This window comes from Falco rusticolus, chromosome 4 (assembly GCF_015220075.1).
Source record: "Falco rusticolus isolate bFalRus1 chromosome 4, bFalRus1.pri, whole genome shotgun sequence".
In the NCBI taxonomy this organism is placed as follows: domain Eukaryota; kingdom Metazoa; phylum Chordata; class Aves; order Falconiformes; family Falconidae; genus Falco; species Falco rusticolus.
In genome coordinates, this window is record NC_051190.1 from 88,281,926 (window position 1) to 88,304,940 (window position 23,015).

The 23,015-nt window shown below is 39.9% G+C and overlaps 1 protein-coding gene across 2 annotated transcripts in view; it reads left to right on the forward strand.

Moving 5' to 3' along the window:
* The window catches only part of ADCY1 (adenylate cyclase 1), a 154,294-nt gene that overhangs the window by 108,919 nt on the left and 22,360 nt on the right, over positions 1-23,015 (forward strand). For both annotated transcript variants that reach the window (XR_005103897.1, XM_037385341.1), the window contains exons 8-14: positions 329-484; positions 4,116-4,310; positions 5,489-5,586; positions 8,826-8,910; positions 12,840-12,929; positions 15,796-16,052; positions 16,717-16,843. Coding sequence is in view for 1 of the 2 variants with exons in the window: in XM_037385341.1 (XP_037241238.1) it covers positions 329-484; positions 4,116-4,310; positions 5,489-5,586; positions 8,826-8,910; positions 12,840-12,929; positions 15,796-16,052; positions 16,717-16,843 (1,008 nt within the window). In the remaining variant the exon portion in view is untranslated. The remainder of the gene's footprint in view (positions 1-328; positions 485-4,115; positions 4,311-5,488; positions 5,587-8,825; positions 8,911-12,839; positions 12,930-15,795; positions 16,053-16,716; positions 16,844-23,015) is intronic.

Sequence of the window (23,015 nt, forward strand, 5' to 3'; positions counted from 1 at the left end):
ATTTTAAGGTTGAAGAAATACAAATATTGCCTCTTTTACGAGTTTGTCATTAATACACTTTTTTTATAGTCTACATTTCTATGTAGAAGACAGTTCCCAAAAGCTTAAGTATGTGTTTAAATACTGTCTGATCAATTCCTTATATCTCAGGTTAAAAAAAGGTGAAGTAATCTTCATCTCCAAATTTATGATGCTTATCAAAATGCAACGCTTCTTGATTAGAATATTGCTTTGTTCTGACCACTAGATGGTGTAAATGTCTGCAGGTATGTCTGTCTGCATGGGAATGTAATGACACTGTTACAAATATGATTTTTCTGACCAACAGATATTTCCTGGACTGATTCTGTCAGACATTAAGCCTGCCAAAAGAATGAAGTTCAAGACAGTCTGCTACCTGCTTGTGCAGCTCATGCACTGCCGTAAGATGTTCAAAGCAGAGATCCCTTTCTCCAATGTCATGACGTGTGAGGATGACGATAAGGTAATCCATGTGGGCTCTCTGGGCATCAGTTCCAAGGCCGCATGAAGCAGACCTGCTCAGAGAACATATGGGGTGACCTGACCAGTTGATAGAGGATTTCTGGTGTTCCTGCTGAGCTAGAGCCATCTAATGCCCACAGCTTTCCCGCAGTAAAGACAAAACTTAATTATAACAGGCCTCAAATTTGGAGCTCCTCTTGAACAAGCCAGCACAAGTGGTCTATGTGGTTTCTGAGGCTTCTTCTGCAGTTGCCAAGAGCTGTTCTTTTGCATCATGAGTCCATCACATCTGAGGCTGATGGCAGCACATGCAAAATAACAGAATAATTCTGTATCTCTGGATGGTTTCCCTAAAAAATGAAAGGCTACTGATTAGCCCAAAAAAATCTTAGTCCCCAATACAAATCCTAAATACAAAAGTCTGCAATACAAATACGGCTTGCTTGACTGGCTTGTAATGCCATAACTTATAGCTGCTTTACATATTAATAGCCTGGTTTATTTCCTTTTCTGTGTGTGGATGTACCCAGAAATTTATGGAGAAAAAACGTTTGAAGAATTCCTTATTCCATTTTCTTTGCCAGCAGGTGGCAATATTACATAGGTCACTCCACCAGTACTCCAAAGCAGGGCATACACGCTTTGGCATCGGTAATTCTTATTGACCGATTGCTCCACCTTTTTATTTATTTATTTATTTATCTATCTTTTATAGATATAGATATAATGTACATGCATTAAATATTCAGTCTAAATCTTACTTTCAGAAAGTATTCTAACTTTTAATTTTTGGATTTTACATGTGCTTGTGTTTCTTCTGCAGGAAAAGGGGACAAAAGTCTGTTAGTTCCTTTAAAACAGTCTCAGTGAAGACTCTCAGAGACTCCAGATTTGGTTTTGAAATTGGCCATGTACAAAGCCTTCCAATTGTGCATTAGTACTGTTTTTTGAGTATTTTAAAAAAGTAACCCACACATTTCTTGGAAACATATGCAATACTTTACAATGTGTCTTGTATATATTTATGTATATGAATGGTAGTAAATGCAGAAAATCCCAGTATGGGTTTGCTCAGTGTCTGATGAAAACTTTCTCATGTCGGAAGATTTGCAGTGAAGTTCCACAATGCTGTCTTTAAATGAACGGTTGTTCTGAGGCTTTGTACCTAATACATAACATTTATCATGGAACATTATTTATGATTTTAATATAAATGCACTGTGTTGCACTGTAGGGTTTCTTTAGAGATATCAGTCCTCAAATCATGTAAAATAACCTATGGCTATAAAGGCTTTAAAGCCAGCACATCATTTTAGCATGTATTTATTTATTTAATTTCTGAGAAATATAAACAGTGGATCTTGGTGAACATATAAGATGTAATGTAAGTCTACTGAAAATAAGAAACCTAGTGAAAATAATTATATGTGAGCATCAGCTATTTTGATTAAGCACAGTCACTTTAACACTAGTTCAAAATGGCAGAATAGGTAATATTTATTTCCTATATCAAGATAACTCCTATCGTCTACCCTCATTCCAGATTTTAAAGCAAAGCAGCATTTTGGTTTGGATTTTTAAAGCTGCTTTGCTCACCCCTATTATTATGCTATAGGCTTAAATTTGGATTATAAAAAAATCCCCAAAGATGTCCTTTCTGCTGCACCTTAAACAGGAATATAACTGTAGCTAATTGTTGTTTATCTTTATGAAGAGGAAAACTGTATATCCCTGATAATATTCCTGAAAACACTGTTTCCCTACAAACTTGTGGGACAAATGTCTTCTGCAAGAGAGCAAATTTATCTCTGATCAGAAACATTTAGAACAGTTGTCTGGCTGGCAGTCTGAGTTTTCTGTTATGGCTAACAGAAGACCAGATTTGAAAGCTCTAATCCATGTATGTCCACGAGATTATTTTTCATGTTGAAACAATTAGTTCTTACACCACAGGCAACTTAAAGTAATGGGACCTGATAGTTTGAAGAAAAATGTTTCAAGTAGCCTGATAATTGTTTAATCCTGGTAAGACTTGCTTTTTACTTACAAAGCCAGCAAAACAGGACTTGGAAAGTGTTTTTATCTTTGCTAAGGTCCATGCTTCTTTATGGTCGGAAAATCGGAAAACGAAGGTATCAGTCAGCATTATATTATAGCTATAACATAAACTATGTAAGCTAAGGAACTGCTGTAGTCTACTGTTCACTGATGAGAATCTCATGAGAACTACTTCTTGTGGATTAAGATGGGAAACTGCCCTTCCTGCAGAATTACTTAGATAGCGATCAACACCTCTTTTTATCATCTGGTTTTAAAGGATATTTTGTAGCAGAGCCTTTAAAAAGTGGGCTCTTAGGTACTGACTGATCTGAAGAGAGAAATTTTGTGTGCTTTTGTAGCAACTTGCTGACAGACTCTACTGATGTTGTTCTTAGCCCTGGGCAGACTTGTTGCTTCATAGTGCTTTGAATTCTCTTCCTGAACTCTGCAAATGGTAGATTAAAAAAAAAATATTTAAAAAATTCTTTTAACTGTATAGAAATAGCACAACTTGCTTGAGCCTGGTTGTCAAAACTCTTCTGGGAAGTAAGACTTGACCCCTTTTGCGGTGGAAAGGATATTCAACTGATGTCTCTTGCTGCTCAATGTGCTGACCATTAGGTGGCTGGTTTTTCTTTCACAGGGTTGGCCTACATCTTTATGACTCTGCATTTTAAGAACACGGCATCTACAAGAGTATTTTCTGAAGGCACGGGCCAGCATGCTAGTGCATATCTAGCCACAAGGGTTTAGATGACAGTGCCCTTGCCTGAAGGTTGCCTCTGTGGCTGAGATGCTGCTCACTGTCTTCTGAGCGCTCGGTGTGAAAAGGGAGACAGATAATCTAACATCCTTTTCAGATATGCTCTGTGATAAATCTTTTGCACTGCGAAGGGCTCTGAGTGATCATCTTGTCAGCTGCGCTATCTCAGCTGCGGAGGAATTAACCCCAGTGAGGCAGGGGTTAGCTCTGATTATTTATTGCTCTGTTTGGATCCGCAAGTGCACTTAAGGTGCACACAAGATGTCTTTACAAGAGAGCCTCTTGGGTACGTTAAAGATAGGGACGTGAGATTTCAGACCCTCTGAAGTCACACATGGTCATGGTGCAAGAGATTATGGAAAATTGTCTTTTCAACATATATACTGTTACCTAGACAGCTTTGGACAGTAGGACTTTTCTTGTATCATGCTGAGTGTGGTTATCAGGTCTTCAGGATGCCTAGAGCTCTGCATCTTCCATCAACAAAAAAAATTCTATTTTTCTAGGTGAAGTCACACTGACTGGGATCAAACTGATTATTTCCTCAGTGGCAGAGAAAGGTCAGGGCAGTATGTGAAGAGAATTTCTGCAGATGAGGATTGAAATCCTGGAATGCAGTGAGGCTTTTCTCGTTGGTTTTAATGAGATCGGGATTTCAGCTAAGGAGTTCTTAAAAGATCCCGATCACATAGAGATCACATCTTTGTGTTTTGTAGTTGCTTTGCTTAATGAATTCCTCATCCTGGCTGTGAACTTGAGATAATATGAACAGCAATGAAAAATTTCAGTGTTGTTAAAATCTGTGCTTCTTTCTTCACCTGTGCTGCAGAGGAGAGCATTAAGGACAGCCTCTGAAAAACTCAGGAATCGTTCCTCTTTTTCTACCAACGTTGTATACAACACTCCAGGAACTCGAGTAAACAGATACATCAGCCGTTTGATAGAGGCCCGGCAAACTGAGTCTGAGATGGCTGACTTGAACTTCATTACCCTGAAATATAAGCAAATCGAGCGTGAAAATAAAGTAAGGGGTTTTATTTAATTGTTTTTACTGGTTTCAATGACCATGAGTTTACTAGCATTGGGGTTTTGTTTGTCTGTAGACAATATTTAAATTCTACTCACTATCTTTAAATAATCCTCTAGACTGTCTCTCAGTTAAGAGGGAGGCATGATCTCCACCTCCTGTGGAAACACCTGGGTATGAAAATAAATATCACTATCTTTCAACTCATCAAGAGCCTCCCCCATAAAAATACACACCCTGTGTTTTGGCCTTACTTTTGCTTCTCCAAATGGCCCAACCTGTGTATATCATCTGAGCAGAGCTGTTTGTTCCCACCTTGTACGGCTTTTATTTGTAAAGACAAATTAATCAAGGTGTGTGTGTGGGGAGGCCTTTGGCTTTAGTTTATGTGTTTGAAAAAGCAAAAGTGATATGATTTTGGACTAATTTGGCAGTAGCATTTATTTTTCCACTGTAAGTCACTTTGTCGTCTTAGGATTTCATGTCATTACTGTTCCAAGTCGGATGGCTGTGTGCCATGTTGCACTCAGGTTTTTTAAGGTCTTAAACATTAACTTTTGAATTCAAGTTTCCACAGTGATTTATTATTTAATTGGGATTGTCTTCTTTCAAGATAGGAAAGTCTTTTGGTGTAAATGAGATTGAAATTTGGATCTTTCTGAGAAAACACTCGTGTATTTCCACCCCTGAAGTGTTCCGTTGCAAGGACTGTGGCTTGGTGGAATGAGGGACAGTAACTGCTCAAAACTGAACCCGTCGGTCTCATTAGCAGCTGCCTCCAGCTCACCCACGAGTGTCCTGTTCTGAGTTGGTTTGGCCTTTTTTTTTTGTGATGAGTTAGCAGAGAGGGGGGAGTGCCACCTGCTTCTGCTTCAAAACCCTTTTTGCTCCAAAACTTAGTCTGAGCTTAACCCAGATTTGACTAGTTACAGGGTGAAAACTAAACATCTGGGCCAACAGGGGAAGCTGGGCTGTCAAGCAAAATGTTGTGTAGAGTTGCCTCATCTTTTCTTTTTTTTGGTGTGAATTAAGCAATGATTATTTGTATGTTTGTAAAATGGGTAGAGGCTTGTTATATTTTAGGCTATAATTCTTTCTTACTGCAAATGGACAGGACTGGGTGGCTGGGTGTGTATGAAATGCTCACCGTCTTCATTTCTTCCTTTCTTTAACAGTACCACCAGCTTCAGGATGAGTACTTCACCAGTGCTGTAGTTCTCTCACTAATTCTAGCTGCCTTATTTGGCCTTGTCTACCTTCTAATAATACCACAGTAAGTTTCTGGGTTTGTCATTATAAATCAAAGGGGAATATCTTCCAAGCGTCCTGCACAAGCCAAAACATCAATGTCTTTGGAACGGAAATTAGCACCCAGGTTGGTATCCTCCCAGAAAGGAGATTGTCTGTTGGGATACCCTCAGCCTAACTGTTATCTCTTCCATTTGCCCAAAGGAGCCACAATCTGCAATCATTCTGCAATCTTATTTAAAGCTATTTCTTCCCCGTTCTTTCTCTTTGTGCTGGCTTTGGACAGAGTACTTCAGGTACTGACAGCAATGTAGATAAAACTATACAGACCTTAATGGGAACTAAGTATTGAAGTATCCATCCAGCTTTTCAGCCCAGATTTATAGCCTGCATTGAGGGTTTTGGCACCAATACTATCACAGACTGCTCAGTGCATAATTCAGCCATTCCCACATGAGCTGCGGTCAGACTGTGGCTGCATTAAAACAGACATAACCGAATATTTGTCATGTGTTTGGTGGTGTCTGATGCTTATTGTTAAATGATATAGTCTCGTGATGACTTCAGTTTTTGTCAATTTTATATGAACATTCCTGTGTGAATGTTTTCTAAATAAAAAATATAATCACACTTCACTTTCAAATCTAGGTGTTACAGTAAGTAGATATAAGTGTGTCCAGGGTATAAAACTTATTACCAATAACCTTTTTCAGATGAGAATATCAAAACATTTAACAAGAAGCTTCATTCACTTTTACTAATTATTAGGGGTTCAGTGGGAACAGAAAAGGACACAGTTGAAAGATCCAATTTTAAATTCTGGTCTTTTCTGTTCAGAAATCCCCAGTCAGAATAATACCTGTATTCTATTATTTCGATTTGAAAGTTTCAGGAACACCTTTTTTACTGAAATAATGATCATCATCATTTAAATGTGTTATATAATACCTTTCATCTGCAGGATTCAAAGTAATTTACAAAAATAATCTGATTTCCAAACTAACAACCTTTGCTGACTAGTTAATAGCACAGCTGAAAACACTTTCGCCTACTTCTGAAGTAAAGCCCACGTGCAGTATATGGATGGCAATTTAGAACAAGGAGAGACAACAAGGATTAGTGTAGCTGAAAGTGGAATGAATTTCTAAGAATCCTATGGTACGGTAGTGGGTAAGCTTTCCAAAAAGTGCAGTCACTTAAAAACCAGCTGGACAGAGGTTCAGTGTAAGCTCTGATCTGATAGACACACAAGCTGCGGTGGATCATGACCACTGAAGTTCATGAAGATGGAGGGGTTCATCACTGAGTTCGTTAAAAGAGCCACCCACTAAATGGTCTTAAGTTCTCTCTTCCACTGTCTGTTGGTGGTGGCTTCATACAATGAATTCTTCATACAAAGAAATACAGTAATTACTGTTCTTCTTGGGCTCTTCCGTTGCTGTGACAGAGGTGCAGCCATGAGCTAGACTAAAACTTCAAGAGCATTGGAAAATTTTCCCTCTCCACAGAACTTGGAGCTTTAAGTTGCTCTTCAGATTGCCAAAGTACTTATAAGTATGACAAGAGAATGCAAAAGCCAAGACAAGTGTAATGTGTTACTATAATGGGATAAGTGATAACTAATAGTGTTTGACATGTCTCAAGGAGGTTGACAATATTCCAAGGAAGAGGTTCAAAATCTAGAGACAAGAAAATACTCTAAGTAAGCCAGTTGCTGCATAAATACACGGAAAGCAACGGGCTTGACATTCTCAGAATTCCTATGATCATCTGAGTAAAACAGCTCCTCAGCTAAAGTAATATTTTATATCCCCACATGGAGCTGGTGAAAGTAAGGCTATGTTCCTGTCAACCTCAGCTGTCCAATTATGGTGGCACACATGCAGTGTAGCCGCTAAAAGCCCTAGTGATGAACCCTTCTGATGTCTTACATTGTGTTTATTTTTAAAAAACAATGTTGCCCTTTGTTACTGGTGCCAACCCAAATCTCTGTCAGGGTCCCACTCAGCACTAGTGTCAGTTGGCTGTTGCTGCCTTAAAAGACGCTGTTGCAGTCATGTTCTCCATGCTTTTTTGCTAGCATACTACCATGCTGAATACAAGCCAATTCTCTAAAAGCACAGGAGAGCCAGCTATCTATTAATACTTGCATTCAGAATCCACAGGCAGCATCTAGAGTCACCTTCCCGTTCTATATATACATACCATTGCACAGAATTTTCCCTGTTTGTGTATTGGTGGGAATTGTTCATTAACTTGAAGTCAAATACTGTGAAATTCTACAGCAGAAGTGCACCCTTCTCTTCTACTGTTAGAAACCCTTTATAAGCAATCTTTTCCCAGTGATGGTCAAGGGCACAGATACATTATATGTGCCTGCAGCCATGGCTCACATCTTCTGAACTGGCTGGGTTGTTCTCACCAGACTGGAAAAGAAGGTGTGAAGGTCGTGTTGTGCTGCTGTCATATGGCCCTGGCTCTGTGGCTGGCTTGGGGGCAGGCTGTCCCTGAGCATAAATCAAAGTATCAGCACTGGTGGACTAATTTTTGCCGGCTTGCTGACATCCATGAGGTACTTTTTCAGTAACACAGGTTTTCTGGAGGAGATAATGCTTGGCCTGCGCCTCTTCTCATGAAGAACAAGCCTATTTTGAAAGATCAGGAGAGAGTAGATTAAGAATTAAAATAATTATTACAGCATCTTTGTGAAACCTAAGATTTTTCTAACCATTGAGGAAGACTCAAAAGGAAGGAGTTGCTCTGTTTTGTTAGAAGAAGGGAGCACAGTCTGATCTGGTTTTATTTGACTTGACAAGTGACTGAGTGGACTGACCTCTGATTTCCGAATCTCTGAAAAGGAGAGATGAGAAGGGAAAAGCATCTGGTAACTGTTACACAGCTGCAAAGGCCAAGTAATTGGGCTACACACTCTACTTACAAGAGTCATCAAGCTGAATACTCTGCATTAGCCTACAACTGGAAAGTGTGTCTCCTGACACACCATACGGTTCAATTTTTGAGGTGCTTTGATCTCCTTGCTGAGGTCATAGTGGGCACCGCGTACAAGAGCATTTGCTAGTTTCTCATGCTTGAGAGCAGTGCATTTTGTTGAGAGATTTCTTCTGCGATGGTTAGTGTTACAAGGGTGAGGGAGAAATCCTCCACCATTCATCCAAAATACCACTCCAAGAAGGACTCCTGTGCTGTTTGTTTTCATCTGCTGCTGAGTCTCATTGCTTTACTTCTATTGTGTTTGGATTCTAGGAGTACCGTAGTTCTTGTTCTCCTGGTGTTCTGCATATGCTTCCTAGTGGCTTGTATTATGTACCTACATGTCACACGAGTACAAGTAAGTGATTAAGATTTTTTGACTATTCTTCCTTTTGGTAGCTATGCTTTGTTTGTCCCTTAGAATATGAAGCCATCGGCACATGCTTCACAGCTTCATGGAGTCTAAAATCTATGTGCTTTTCAAGCTCATTGCTAAGTAATGTATTAGGCGCTTCAAAAGCAGAGATGGTTCACCTGAAAGTAGACTTTTTACATGAGTAATTGCTACAGCAGTGCAGCGATCAGTGCCATTCATGCCACGCTTCTTGTCTTTCTTGTTGCATCTTCCCTGAGTGCCTGCCACTCGATACTGAATCATTCCAGTGTTCAGATAGCTGCTTTAAACCTGACTTTTCCTCCTTTCTGACTACGGAGCACACTAGTGCTCCTTTCCATTCTAACTGGTATCTGGGTGTAAAGTACTACTAACTTCCTCTCTATTTTCCAAGACTTTTCCTGCCAAAGCAGCAGCTGTTTTGATGGTAAAAGCACAATATTTTGCACACACAACCCTTGGTCTTTTTAGAACTTTTAGTAATGATTAATTCTCCTGCATTACATTTGCAGAACAGTAACGATGCAGAAGGACATTTGGTTGTTGTAGGAGACAATTAGGTCTGCCAGATCAGAATAAAGCATTTACAGGCTAATTTTCTGATAAAAGAAATCTGTGGTGGCTTAATCTAAATTCAGTCTTTTCAAACATCAGGAGAAAACACCTACACAGTTAATCAGCTTTGCTGATGAGCACACACTAATTTTTGCTTAAGAAGAAATGCCCTTTGGCAGGAGGAAAGTAATTGTTTTCATGAAAACATAAACAGTGTATTAGCAGAGTATCTGGTACAGATCAGATCTTTATTTATACACTTACACAATTATTTGGGAGTGATTTTGATGACCTGTTTTGTTTCATGAAGGCACAGTAGTTTATAATCTGTTGTTCTGTCTGCAGACAGTAGAAACACAGATGAAGTTTGTAGGAAATTGCTGTTTATTATGCCATTTCCCTGGGGCTAGTGCAAACTTGAGATTTGTTCCAGCTGTTTTGGCAGTCAACAGAATTTGAATTTATTCCAGGCTCCTCTAGAGATTCAATACCTTACAGGATCAGATACAGCATTAGAAAAATAAAGAAATATAAAAACGCAGAATATTGTAATTTGAAATTTTGTGGTGAAAATCTGTCTTATATGATACATAAAAGATAATGAATATGCTATGTATAATGAGTATAGAATTGTAAACCAGTCATTCCTCTATTTTAATCAGTCTCCTGGCACTTATTTGCTATTCTATACTGGACAAGTGACTCAGTTTCTCCATGTTTTAGCATCAAATCCCTCACTCATAAACCCACTATAATAATGTTTTACTGTACCAGTTACCTAGCATTTGGGGGATCTGACAGTACTTATTTAGTTAATAGAAATTCCACAAAGAAGAGAAAACAAAGAAAATTAAGCCCAAAATGCTATGCTATCATAAAAGAGTAGATGCAGTCTTAGAATGGCCAAAAGTCAGAAGCATAAGCCTTTTAAGTGTCACTCAGAGTTTGAGTAAAGACATCTCACAACTTTTTAAATGTTTATTTTTCTTTTTAACCCAATAGCCTAGCATGTCAACACTTAGACCATATATGTACCACACACACACACACAGAGAAAACAGCAATGTGTCAGGACATATTGTCTTTGTATCTGCATTTTACTTTGTCACTATGAACCATACAGCTTTCTGTTTGAACTACAGGGATTCTCTCTTTAATAGTAGATATCTTATTTGGTTGCATACTGAATTAATGGATTATATATATATTTATATATGTATATATCCTTCAAACAAATTTTTTTTTTTGTATTTTATTTATATGGATAAAAACACATGTCCCGCCTCATATGTGCGTAGGATTATGGTATAGCTGGATGGACAACTTGATGGGTAAAAGAATGATCACATGCAGAGCATAGCAGTTTCTGGTTGTACTTTGCGAGTAATAGAAAGTAACAAGTGGGGTACCACAGGAGTTTGTCCTGTCCTATATAAGCATTTGTATCAACGACTTGGAGAAGGACGTGGAGTATACTCATGTCAAGTTTTCAGGTGACTGCAATTTCTGGGGAACAGCCACTGTGGCGGCAGAATGACCGTTGAGGGGGACCTGGACAGGTTGGCAGAACGGGCCAACAGGAGCCTTATGAAATACAGCGTGGGTAAATGCAAAGCCCTCGGAAGGCAGAACCCCGTGCAGTGACACAGGCTGGGGACTGGCCAGCTCTGAAAAAATGGTCCTGGACGTCAAGGAGACAGTACTTTTGGGTCCCTTGAGGTCCCTTTCAACCTGAACTGTGTGATAGTAACAAAAAAATGCAGAAATAGTCTTTCTCTTTTTTCGTAGTACCATTTTGGACACTGCTATATCCCCTCCCTTGGGACACAGCTTTTTAATGTGAGATTCTTGTAATTTGAGGGGGTTTTTTCTACAATATGCTCACTGTTTTGCTAAAGGTGATATACTTCAGGTATCACAATATATTTTACTGATACTGACTAATAGTTAAAACTTTCTGGTGGAGCCAATTAACTCAGGTTCGTAATATAAATCTACCATAGATATTATGTTGGTTGTTCCCCACCTACATTTACATGGACTTAATCCATACTGAAGCCAGAATATATTTGTAGATGAGGCACATTTTTTTATTTTTTCTGTAATTGCTGTATTCTCATGTTTCACATGAGATTAAGTTGATCTACCTATGACTATCTCGGGCTTTTAATTCACGGTCACACGTACAGGGGAAATGTCTCTGCATATGTGGAAGGAAGAGGAGGTGTTTCAATGCATGTTTTCTGTTGTGCCAAGGCCACAGAACCCCTCTCTATAGGTACTTTGCTGCCTGCTAGAAGCTATGCTTTTGATGTTTGATAATACCCATGAAGTGAACAGCTTTTCGTCAGGACTGGTGACTTTCATCCAAAAATTGAGTGTTTGCTTGCTCTGTTTGATCTTCAGTCAAATCCAGCCTTCATAAGTTTGAGCCCACTCCTTTTAAGGGGTGCAGGATTGTTTCCACTTCAAATCTGCTTGTTTTCTGGAGTTGATTCTTGCCCCCTGAAGTCACTGGAATATGGTCCTGTGGTCTAAAAGACTTATTGTGGATCCAGGAGATAATAGATGCCCCAAACACTCTTAATGCAAGAGTAGGAGAAGGAAAGCAGCGTACCCTGAAACCAGAGTAGATCAGTATGACTGAAACAAGCAAAAGTACCAGAGCCTGACAGACTTATCCTTCCTCTCTCACCTTTTGTCACTGGCTTCATATATGCTCACAGCAACAAGCACTTCACACTTCACAGTGAGGGAATCACGGTAAAAATGGAGATGAGAAAGAGATTCATAAGATTCCGTTCCACCAGACATTTTTGTTCTCTACTGCTCTTTCTGCTCTGACAATTTCAATATTTTTAATGAGTCCTGATAATTGAAACTACCCTGGCATTTACCGTGACTGTTATAGCAAAAGACACAAATACCACTCCAAAATTCCATGCTGCCACAGTATGTTCACTTGGATCACTATTTGTAGCTGATAATTTGCAAGGCAAAAGATGTTTTGGGTATTTTCCCCATGAGAACAAAACCAAATGCCATCCTAATTTATTCTTTGCATTATAAGCAGACATCCTCCTAACCGTTCAAAGAGTTTTAATTATCGTGAGAAATAATGCACAATAATAGTAATTTCATTTTGTTACCCCCCAAAATGCAATTACCGTTAAAACACATGTACACAATACTAACTGCATGCTTGTCTCATAATTTGCAGTGCAGGCAAAATTTCTGTATCCCTTATTCACTTCTTTGTGTAGACTACTGAAAAATAACAACCCCACTTAAAAGATATTTTAAGTCTTTATCTATAAATCTTTCTTTTTCTTCCTTAGTGTTTTCCAGGGTGCCTGACTATACAAATTCGTACCATTTTGTGTATTTTTATTGTGATCTTAATATACTCCGTGGCTCAAGGATGTGTGGTGAGTATTTAAATCAAGTACCACTTAATCTGGCATTCTGTTTAAAGAACAACCTGGTACGGATCGGTTACACACACACCGTATTCTCATCTGGCGAATTCCTGCTCTTGCTATAATTCATACTTGCAGAGCATGTTTCTTCCACATTAAAGCCCTTTGCTATAATTTGAACTTCCACTGCCCTGAGGGTGCTGATTTAGTCACGACAAAGCTATTGGGAAATTACCCAAATACCTAGTCAACACCTATAGAAGTTTTTACATCAAACCTTAGTATCGCATAGTCTGCTGATGCCATGTACTCTATGGGAATGCTATTTTTAAAGGTTCAACTTGCTCACTAGTTCATTGGATGATGTTTTGTGACAGACAAGACGTAATGTCCAACAACATTACTTATTTCTATGTGGCAACTTATAGGACATAGTTCTGTATAATAACAGGCGGATATTTTTAGTCCAGGAAGATCAGAAAAGATGACAAGATCTTAAAATACGGACAGTACTGTGTAACAAGAAGACATACTTTCACTGCGCTACTTAAACGATCCATTCACATCTAATGTGATTCCTTATATGAAGTGAACTTGCTCAATACTTCTGAAAATTTAGCTTCTTTTGCTGTAGATTAGCAGCTAATTCCTTGAATGTCATTTGGGATTTAAACTTCCACCTAAATATTTGGCATTCGGTTGCCTTGTCAAATTCCTAGCACTCAATTTTGGCATTTTGGCTGGTAATGCTAATGAATTAAACATGTTAGGGTACCCAAAGGAAAGAATCCACACAAAAAATAGGACACTAAACACAATTTGAAATGCTGAGGAGGCAGATGTCTCAAATCATGCCTCTCTGCGGGATTTGGGCAATGTGTCCTGGCCAATGGGAAGACAAGTGATTTCACGTGCAGGTCACAGCACTAACTGAGATGCCAAGCGCCTTGTTTTTTATTTTGCATATTCGCTCATCCCTGGACCTGCCCTGAGAATGTCTACTACACTGATACCCAAGAACTGAATGGGCAGAGGATTCCTTGTCTGCGAGTTCCAATGTCCTGAGAGGTGCCAAGAATTACTGATATTCAGACATTTCTGGGAATTCCTGAGCAGCAGCTGTGTGAGTAACACACAGCCCTAATAGCACACAGGCATATATGTGGTTCCTAATGTGCATGTAAGCCTAAAATGCATAAAGATGTGCAGTGCCTCCAGGCTAGCTAGCATCACAGTGAGCTCTGTGTACCTGACTTCAGCACTGGGATGAATATCAGGATAGCTGGAACCTTTGTGGATCAGCCTCCATAGATCTGACACTCACTTTGCCCAAATGAAACAAGCACCATCATTGCCACTTAAAGATGGTGAAAATGAGAAACAGACTTCAGAAGGCCTAAGACAATGTTGGACATCGGTGGAAGAAGGTAGATCAGAACTGGGCAGTCCTGCCCTCCAGCGACGCAATGATCATACAGTGATAGCTTGGACTAGGTCACAAACACAACTTTATCCTTTACTGAAGCCTGTAACCATTCAAATGCTTAGGGGGGATGTTCTATCAGTAGTGATTATTAGTATTATTGCAAAGTAATGCCTCTAGAATCCTCAGCCAGCAGAGGAGATAGGAGTTGAGGTTTTACTCTCAGTTGTAGGGCAGGTGGGGTTTTCCTGGATGGAACTCCCATCATTTGTGAAGCCTAACGCCCACCTATGTTTTCAGCTGAGTTTAGTATGAACAGCATTTTTAAGGATATTGAACAAAATCACATTAAATGGATTTTTCACTTCTCTCCTTCTCATTTCATTTCATAACGTTAGCCATTACGAGTTTAACTCACATTTTATCTGTTATGTCTCATCTTTTTAAATGACTACGACCCCCTGTAAAATGTATTGCTTAATCACCTTTCAGGTTGTCAGTTATTTTACAGCATGCTATAAAATTTCATTATCAGTGGTTAGGATGAAATAAGAAGGTCTAATAATACACTTCAAAAGGGAAGCTTAAGTACAGGGCAGGGCTTATGTGGCAGTGCGCATTAAAATCAATTTCACACTACCATCCCACTCTCCCATTTATACTAACGCTTATCCTCTCCCTTTGTAAGGGGTGAAGGTTGGAGTGCAATTAAAACTGGAGCTCTAGGGACCTGCACTATTTGCCAGAAATTCCCCTCTTCCTTGGGTAACAGCTCTGAGATGAGTATGTGACACTGCCTTCAGAAGAAGCAGCTTAAATTTCCTCAAATTTCCCGTAAGAAATGCACTAAAAAATTTTTTTATTTTCCTGTCTAGGGAGGAAATGGAACTCCTCAGATGACTGAAATGGCAGGGATAATTAAAGATGAGGCCTTGTATTTGAATCATATGTGATAGCAGCAGTAGCTCTGAGGTGGAGAAAAGAGACTATTCATGTTCAGCTTTTCAGTCAAAGATTAATACAGTATATTTGATTAATTGAAATTGATACCTTTTACAGCCAATAAAAAAACATATTTCTTCCTGTGCTCTGTGCAAGAACCTTTCTCACCCTCATGGCCACATAAAATATTTACTCAAGTTCCTTAATTTTGCAGGAATATGCTGACCTGGGAATCTCTTGGGTTTGAGCGTCGAGACGGAAACTCTTCAGCTAAGTCCAGGCATTAATTGGTTGGCCTTCGGGCATCTAATGAACAGTGTCTCCCTCCTAAACTGAGTAAAGCGTTAGAGGAAAAGGAGAGAGATTTGATCAGGGCAGTGAACTGGATGGGAACTCCACAGCCATATTTTCCCAGTTAGAAAGGAACTACAGTCAGCCCCCAGAGCAGCTGCATGTCTGTTTATTTCATATTTAACTTTCTCCCCTTCTCAACTCTTCTGTCTTTTCTAGGTTGGCTGTATGCCTTGGGTTTGGAATACCAATTCCAGCAGTTCAATAGTTATCATTTCTCCCGGTGGAACAAATAAAACAATGAATGAACTTCCATGTGACACAGCCCACTATGCTTTCCTTTCCTGTGTAGTGGGGACTCTCACTTTGGCAATATTTCTACGTGTATCTTCCTTGCCAAAAATGATTCTCCTGCTTTTTGTTACAATTTTATACATAGTTATCCTGGAACTCAGTGGCTACAGAAAAGCAGTGGGGTAGGTATCTTGCAAGGTTAAAGCTGTGGGTATTCCTGTATAGATAGTCACGTATATATGTCATATATAGATACCTGATGTAGGTAGACTGCTTCTCTGTGCGTTGCCCTCTAGCACTCAGTGCCCTTAGGGCTGCACACTGGGTAGAGTGTGACAAATGTTTCAGCCGTCCTCTCCCCAGCAACTACAGGATCTAGTAGAATCCATCAGCAGAGGATCGGCTTTTGGGAACTAGCAACGGCTGCCCCATTATTCTGTAGTTTTATGCTAGCCCACCTCAGCTGAGCACACTGCAGCCTAATTACAATATGAAAAACACAGTTAAAACCTTCATTTCCTTATCTCAGAAGCCAATGCCAGTTTCATTCAATCTTTTGAGCTTTCGAGTGTTTCTGTATATATATTATTATATATATATAATTAAAAGCATGCCCACACATTGCAATAACGTATAGCATTATAAAATCTTCAAAGTTTTCAATGTTGTGTGATGCAGTGATCAGATTTACTGTCACCCATCTCACTGCCTGTACGAGCCCCTTCAGAAAAAGGCTAGCTTAGGGGGCACCCGCATGTTCCAAACTAAAGATTTCATATTAAAAGTATGCAGAGTCAGGTATTAGAAAATGTGGAATAACCCACTGACTTTCCTTTTATTTTTAAGGGGTGGCTCCTTTTATATGCGTGGCTATGAACCAATACTAGCCATTTTGCTGTTTTCTTGTGCTTTGGCACTACATTCCAGGCAGGTGGACTTGAAGCTGCGTCTGGACTACCTCTGGGCTGTGCAGGTCAGTCACAGGACTTTTCTTTCTAGTATCCGTGCACACAAAATGATGTCCAGCTTTTGAATTGGCTTGTGAATATTTTCAGAACAATTTAGTTGAACTAAGACACTTAAAATGTTTTTCACGACTGTTGGGGTTTATAGTAAAATTGTTAAGAGCTTTCTCTCCACAGACCTATATAAAATTCATCTGCTCTGGAGAAGTGATTTTGTTTGTCGTTGTTCCATAACAGCACCTCATTAATGAGGCAATATATGTATATCTAAGATGCATTATGAACAGAGAGAATTTCAGACACGGGAAATCAACTGTTAGCAGTATAAACTTGAGATAAAGAAATTAAATCCAAGGGGTTTTTTCATCTTACAATACAAAAAGGGGTGAAAACAAGTTGACGTTCAGGTAAACTGAAAAGAGGTAAATAAAACTGATGAAAGGAAATATTTATACCCTTATCATGCAATGAAACTATGGAACTCTTTCCCAAAGGAAGGCTGAAAATATATTTACATGCCAAGTGCACAGACTTTTTTTGTAAATATATTTCCTAACTATCATAATCACAGCTAAACCTATAAAAATCATATTAGTCATAAGCATCAGGAAATGTCTACCCCCTGTCACACCTCTCAGCAGTCCTAGTCCCACCTCCAAAATGTTTCACACTGGCCCCTGAGGGAAGGAGAAGGTTGAAAAAGATGTAAGTTTGTTTTGGTGGAATTTAGAAGTTGCCTTTTTGATAAATCTTACATCCTGACACTCTTGTAGCTCACGGAGGTCACACACATCCAGTCCTCACCTACACCCTGCTGACCGTGTTGTTAAAAGAACTGTGTAAATTGCCACAGGACTTGCTTTTAGATGTAAGATGAAGACTGGAACACGTGGGTTAAACACAACCCTGGCTCTACTGTGTTACCAAGAATGGAGAAATCAGGAATGACTTTGCTCTATTAGCTTCTACTTTTAAAGGTTTTCTACCAAACAGTTAAGCTCTGTTGGGATTTTGTTTTGTTTGTCTTGATGTATAAGACCATGTCCACCTCCTTCATGATTTAAGTTTATCTTGTTCTATAACTTCTGTGGACTCTGTGCTGTTCAACTAAGTCAACAACCTGTGATCACTTCATTTAATTTTTGCCCTATGACCTGCAGTATTGATAGGTGCTGTGCCTGTCAACCTCAGGAGTTTGTTTTGGACGGACTGATAATGGCTTCCGCCAGTGGTGCCAAACACAGGTTTTATGTGGGGAAAAAAATATCCCTTGACTTTGAAACTGAAAGCAGCACACGACTAGCTGTATAGCCGCTAGCCTCATATAGGTTGGCACATGGTGGAGGGAGGTGAGTGCCATATGATCCATGAATATGAGACATCTGTACGTTATTCCTAGCCATGAAATCAAGCAGCAAGCAGGAAGACACTGCTTTGCTGTCCTGGTAACAGGTCAAGAGTGAGTTCCAGCATCTTAAATGCTTTTCGTCATTTCAGCTACTGTGACTTGCACGGTGAATATTGCATCCCTAAGGAATGTACTGCTTAAAGGTTCTTAGTTTTAAGTTGGCTTTTAATTAGCAATCGATTAGTTTTAAAAAGTCAAGTATGGGAAACTAATGGGTTGCTTGTCTGCTGAAAGAGCAGAACCGGACAGTAGGAAAGGAAGAAATACAAACTTTTTCTGTTTTCTTGGGCCCAGATTTTACAGAAAGACCTGGTCACCTACCACTATTGTTAAAATCATTGGGCATTACTCCAAAGGACAATAAAGGGAGTTAAGACATATGGGTGCGGATCAAATTTCAGTAATGTCCAGCAACATCTTGAGGTCCCATTTTAAAAAGTGGCATTTGACCTTCTCAGATGAAAAGCATTTTCAGATCTTTTCAACTGCAAATGAGGTGCTTACATGGTACCATCTTGTCTGTGAGATTTGCATGACAATAATCACAAAGGAAAAAAAAAATCAATGTAGGTAGAAAATTCAGAAATTAGGGATCAACATAACTACTGTTCTTTGAAATCAATATACTGCATAGATGCTTAGCCTCTTTGATGATTGGGGCATATACCCTTGTTGTTCTCCACATGGAAGATCTATTCCCTGTATGACAAATAATTATGGATAACACGTTTGAAGGAACATTGTTCTGGTTTCCACTCTGTGTGTCTCCTGGTTTCCACTCCGTGTGTCGGGTGTAAATGATTTTGAATACAAGCACTAATTAACATAACATGCAGAAGTACCGTTGTGATGAAAGAAGCTGAAGATGAAAGAGGTGCTTACCTCTTCAAATGGATGTTAAAAAAAAAATCTCTTGTACTTATTAGGCTCTTTGGCACAGTGGAAATCTGGCTATTAAAAGCTCTGGGAAGACAGTTGGAAATATCTGTATGGTAAAACTGCCTTTCAATAGTTAGCAAACTCCAACCTCCTGGTTGTTGAACAGTCTTTAAGAGAAGACAAGGGTAAAAACCACCTTGCTGTGCAAGAGTTTTCCCTAGCTGCTGGGTGGCAGGAGCCCTGCACACAGTTAAACAGCATTCTTGGCTATGTTCCTCCACCGCCACAGTGCTACCTACCAATGGACCGTGTCAGCTTAACTCGGTAGCAGAACTTTTAGAAATACTGGCTTAGTGCAGGGGGACTGTGGGGATTTTCTCCTGTTTTGCAGAGCAGAGTGCTGGTTCTTTGTCCAAACACTGAATTGCATGAACTGCTGCTAGAGCTGGAGACCCGCATCTCCCAGCAGCCAGCTGCTGCTGTGTGAAGATGTGCCAACATGGTACAACATGTATTTTTAGGAAGCTTCTCAGTTGTTGGCTTACGAATGGGAGAATTTCACGTTCAGGGCTATTCTGGAAGCTGTGAGCACTTTGTTTGCATACTTTTAGTAAGGCTCATTGTGGGACTAATCCTGTAAAAATGTTCTCAGATGAATAAAACCATTTCTGGCATAAGCTGCAATAAAAAGGATTTCACAGATATTTTCATTTACTCCATCCTGAACAGCAAACAGTCTAGTACTAACTAAATGATATTTTAAACACTGAAAGTATCCTGCAATTGATACCATTATTAATAAGAATATATAGAAGGATGCTCAGTGGTCTATTCTAAGGTCTGAGAAAAACCCGCTTCCGTAGATTTTGTCTGCTGTATCAGGAAAAAGATGTGTTTTGAGGAAAAGCAGATTTCAAGCAAGAAAAACTGATTTAGAAAAATGATACAGTTTCAAGAAAAGCTAACCTAACTTCCATGCATTTAGGTTAAGGTACCAGAGTGGACATAGTACAGTATGATTTGTGTACATCCTGTGGGAAACATACGTTTTCCAGATTGATAATAGGTTGTTAAATCAGTCATAATTCTATTTACTGCTGTCGTTGATTTTGCTAGTTGGTTTTGTTTGGGTTTTTTTCTGTGACAAATTTAACCTTTCTGAATATCACAGTACCAGGAAATATCTGTTGGTTGCTTGGTTTTTGTTAACTGGCAGTGGGAGGCAAATTTCATTTTCCACATAACTTGGCTGTGTAGCTCTGTGTGCCGCATATGACAATACCTGTGCGTAGTGAATATAGGAGCATTTTACTTATTTGTGACTGATAGCCAATTTTGCCTTATGCAGATTATTCAACAACACGGGGGGGGGGGAGGGGGGGGGAGTTGTGGAGAGCGGAATGGACACATAAATAGAAGTGATAAATTCAAGACAAAGCTAAAGCTGCCCAAAAAATGGAGTTGCTCACTCACCCAGAATTTCTCTGGGCGGGGGCAAGTAAGAATAATACGATGACATGACTGATAGTCGCATTCTTTAGGGAATATGAGAATAGCATTCCACTGACTTTGTTAATCTGTTACCCTTGCAAGGAATATGTATTTCACAGCTGGTAGGTAAGGCTTGCCAGGTGTGCTTACACTTGCTCTTAAACATCTGGCCCTACAGCAGCAGTGATGGGTCTGTTCTTCCCTGTGGTTTTAGTGCCACCTTCAGGTACGAAGGCGAGGTTTCTGTGGCACTGCTGCCCGGCTTCTCTTTAGCTGAACGTTAAAACTGTGGATTTTCATGTGATAACTCTTCAGTCAGTGACATTGCTACAGCAATTTTATGCTTACTAAACAGTCACCTGGTAGCTCAGGTGATACAACAGCTCAAACCACATCCTGAACAGAGGATGTGTAACCACTTCCCAGCATCATAAATGTTCTGGGATGCTGTGTAGCTTTGTAAAATGGGATAGCTGTTAACCACATTGATGCCAAAAGCTGTAGTACCAAAGATTTTAAATTTTATCAAGTCCAAAGCAAAAACAAAGCCTACTTTTAAATACTGCAGTTCTACAAATGCAGTTAAGGTTTGCAAAATGACCTAGCTGCTACGAATACCAAACAGGTAGAAGCAAAAAGCAGAATGTGAAAAATTATGTTGCTCATGCCTATGTATTTTCTTTCTTGTTTATTTTCCATATAATCTGCTGTGGTTTTTTGAGCCAGCAGCTATTGCATAAATACCATGCTGGCAGCTTTCATTAATTAACCAACAGGAATAGGGGCAAATAGACAAAGGTTCGGATGCTTTTTAGCTGTCTAGGTAATATTTCCACCAGGAATGTAAATACCTGGGTTCTGTGCTATTTTAATCTTCTTTTGCCAGCCCCAAATACTCCTTCTCCCTTCTCAGTGTCTGTTTTGCCTGGGAAAGGCTGATGCCTACACATCCTTTTATCTCAGCTTCTCAAAGCGTAGGCACTAAGAGTTCATGAGTCACAAGGAGGAGACAGTTTTCATTGTTTCTGCCTGAAGGGCAGAAGGCAGGAAGCTGTGAAAATGTCCAGAAAGTGCCAGTAATCAATTTACTTTACTCCCCATAGAGCCATATGATGGGACGGTTTTAGAGTCCTCACTGATGAACATGACCAAGTCTTTTTTTACCACACCTTCACTCTATATCTTCCCTGGCAAGAGGCATAAGGAGATCTTCCCTCTTTCCCCAGGCAGCCCCTGAGGCGTTGCATATATGAGAGCTGTCTTAGACGGTGCAGGGTAGTAGGATGGATACTTAGTTCATATTCCTAAGCAGATCATTTAATTAAAGACAGGATGCTAGACATTGGGTATGTCTGGATGGCACGAGTGCAGTCCATGCAGACTCCAGCTAGGGTTCCAGGAACAGTACAGCAGTATTAACCCAGTGTGTGGTCTAAGCTAATATACCTTGCTTTTCGACACAACTAAGTAGCTCAGAAGGAGTGCTATGCTAATTCCATGACCGTTCTGCTTCTAAGTCAGGGGCTAGGTCAGGCAGTGCTAACGCAGCTTATTCTTCATGGCACTGCGTTGCCCTACATAGTCATTGCCAGTGTGAACGTGTCCCTGAACCACAGGGAGAGAGTGCACTCCTCTCTCCCTCTTGGCTAGGAAGTGCCTGACCTGAAATAGGCAGGGCACAGAAAGCTAAGAGCACTTGACCTACATTCCTCTCGTTCTGCTGTTTGCATGATTTGTCTCTATTTAGGCTTTGCAACCATCACCCACCGTGGTACTATTCAAGGGCCTCCCATGACCTTAGTGGTTTTCATCTCATTTCTGGCAACTGAACCTTCTCAGAGTCAAAACTGTAGTTAACAGTTTTGCATCCGAAGAGGGGAAGAAGCGCTTGCCAGGTGTGTTGGAAATGTAGCATTCTACTGTGTTTCTTAGCAATGGTGGCGTCCTTGATGCCCTTCCCTGCTCTTGGAGGATTTTTCCACCCCTTCGGTCATGACTTTGGTGATTTGGTTTGAGCCACTAGCTCTTTACTTAAGGGCTCAGTTCTCAGCTTCTTAGTCCCAGCTCTGGTCCCATCATTGCAAACATTGTCACACCCATACCTGCACACACGCAGTAGGGGCACTGGCATTTCTTTCCTAGTAGTTTCATGACAGTGTTGAAGAGAGACAGAAAGGAGGAGAAAAGCCAACACCTGCCTTAGAGATCTGTGAGAAGGAATCAAGTGGAAAATGAACAGGCTAGAGTGTCCTTTCTCATTTATTTTATATTGGTATGTTAGAATTGTCTTTTTTTTCTGTGTGTCAGAGGGTGGACAGAAGTCTGGCAACATGACCAAGGTCACAAGGGTCTGCTTCATTGCTGGCAGCTTTGTCCTTGTGCTGTGGCTTGTTCTGAAACCT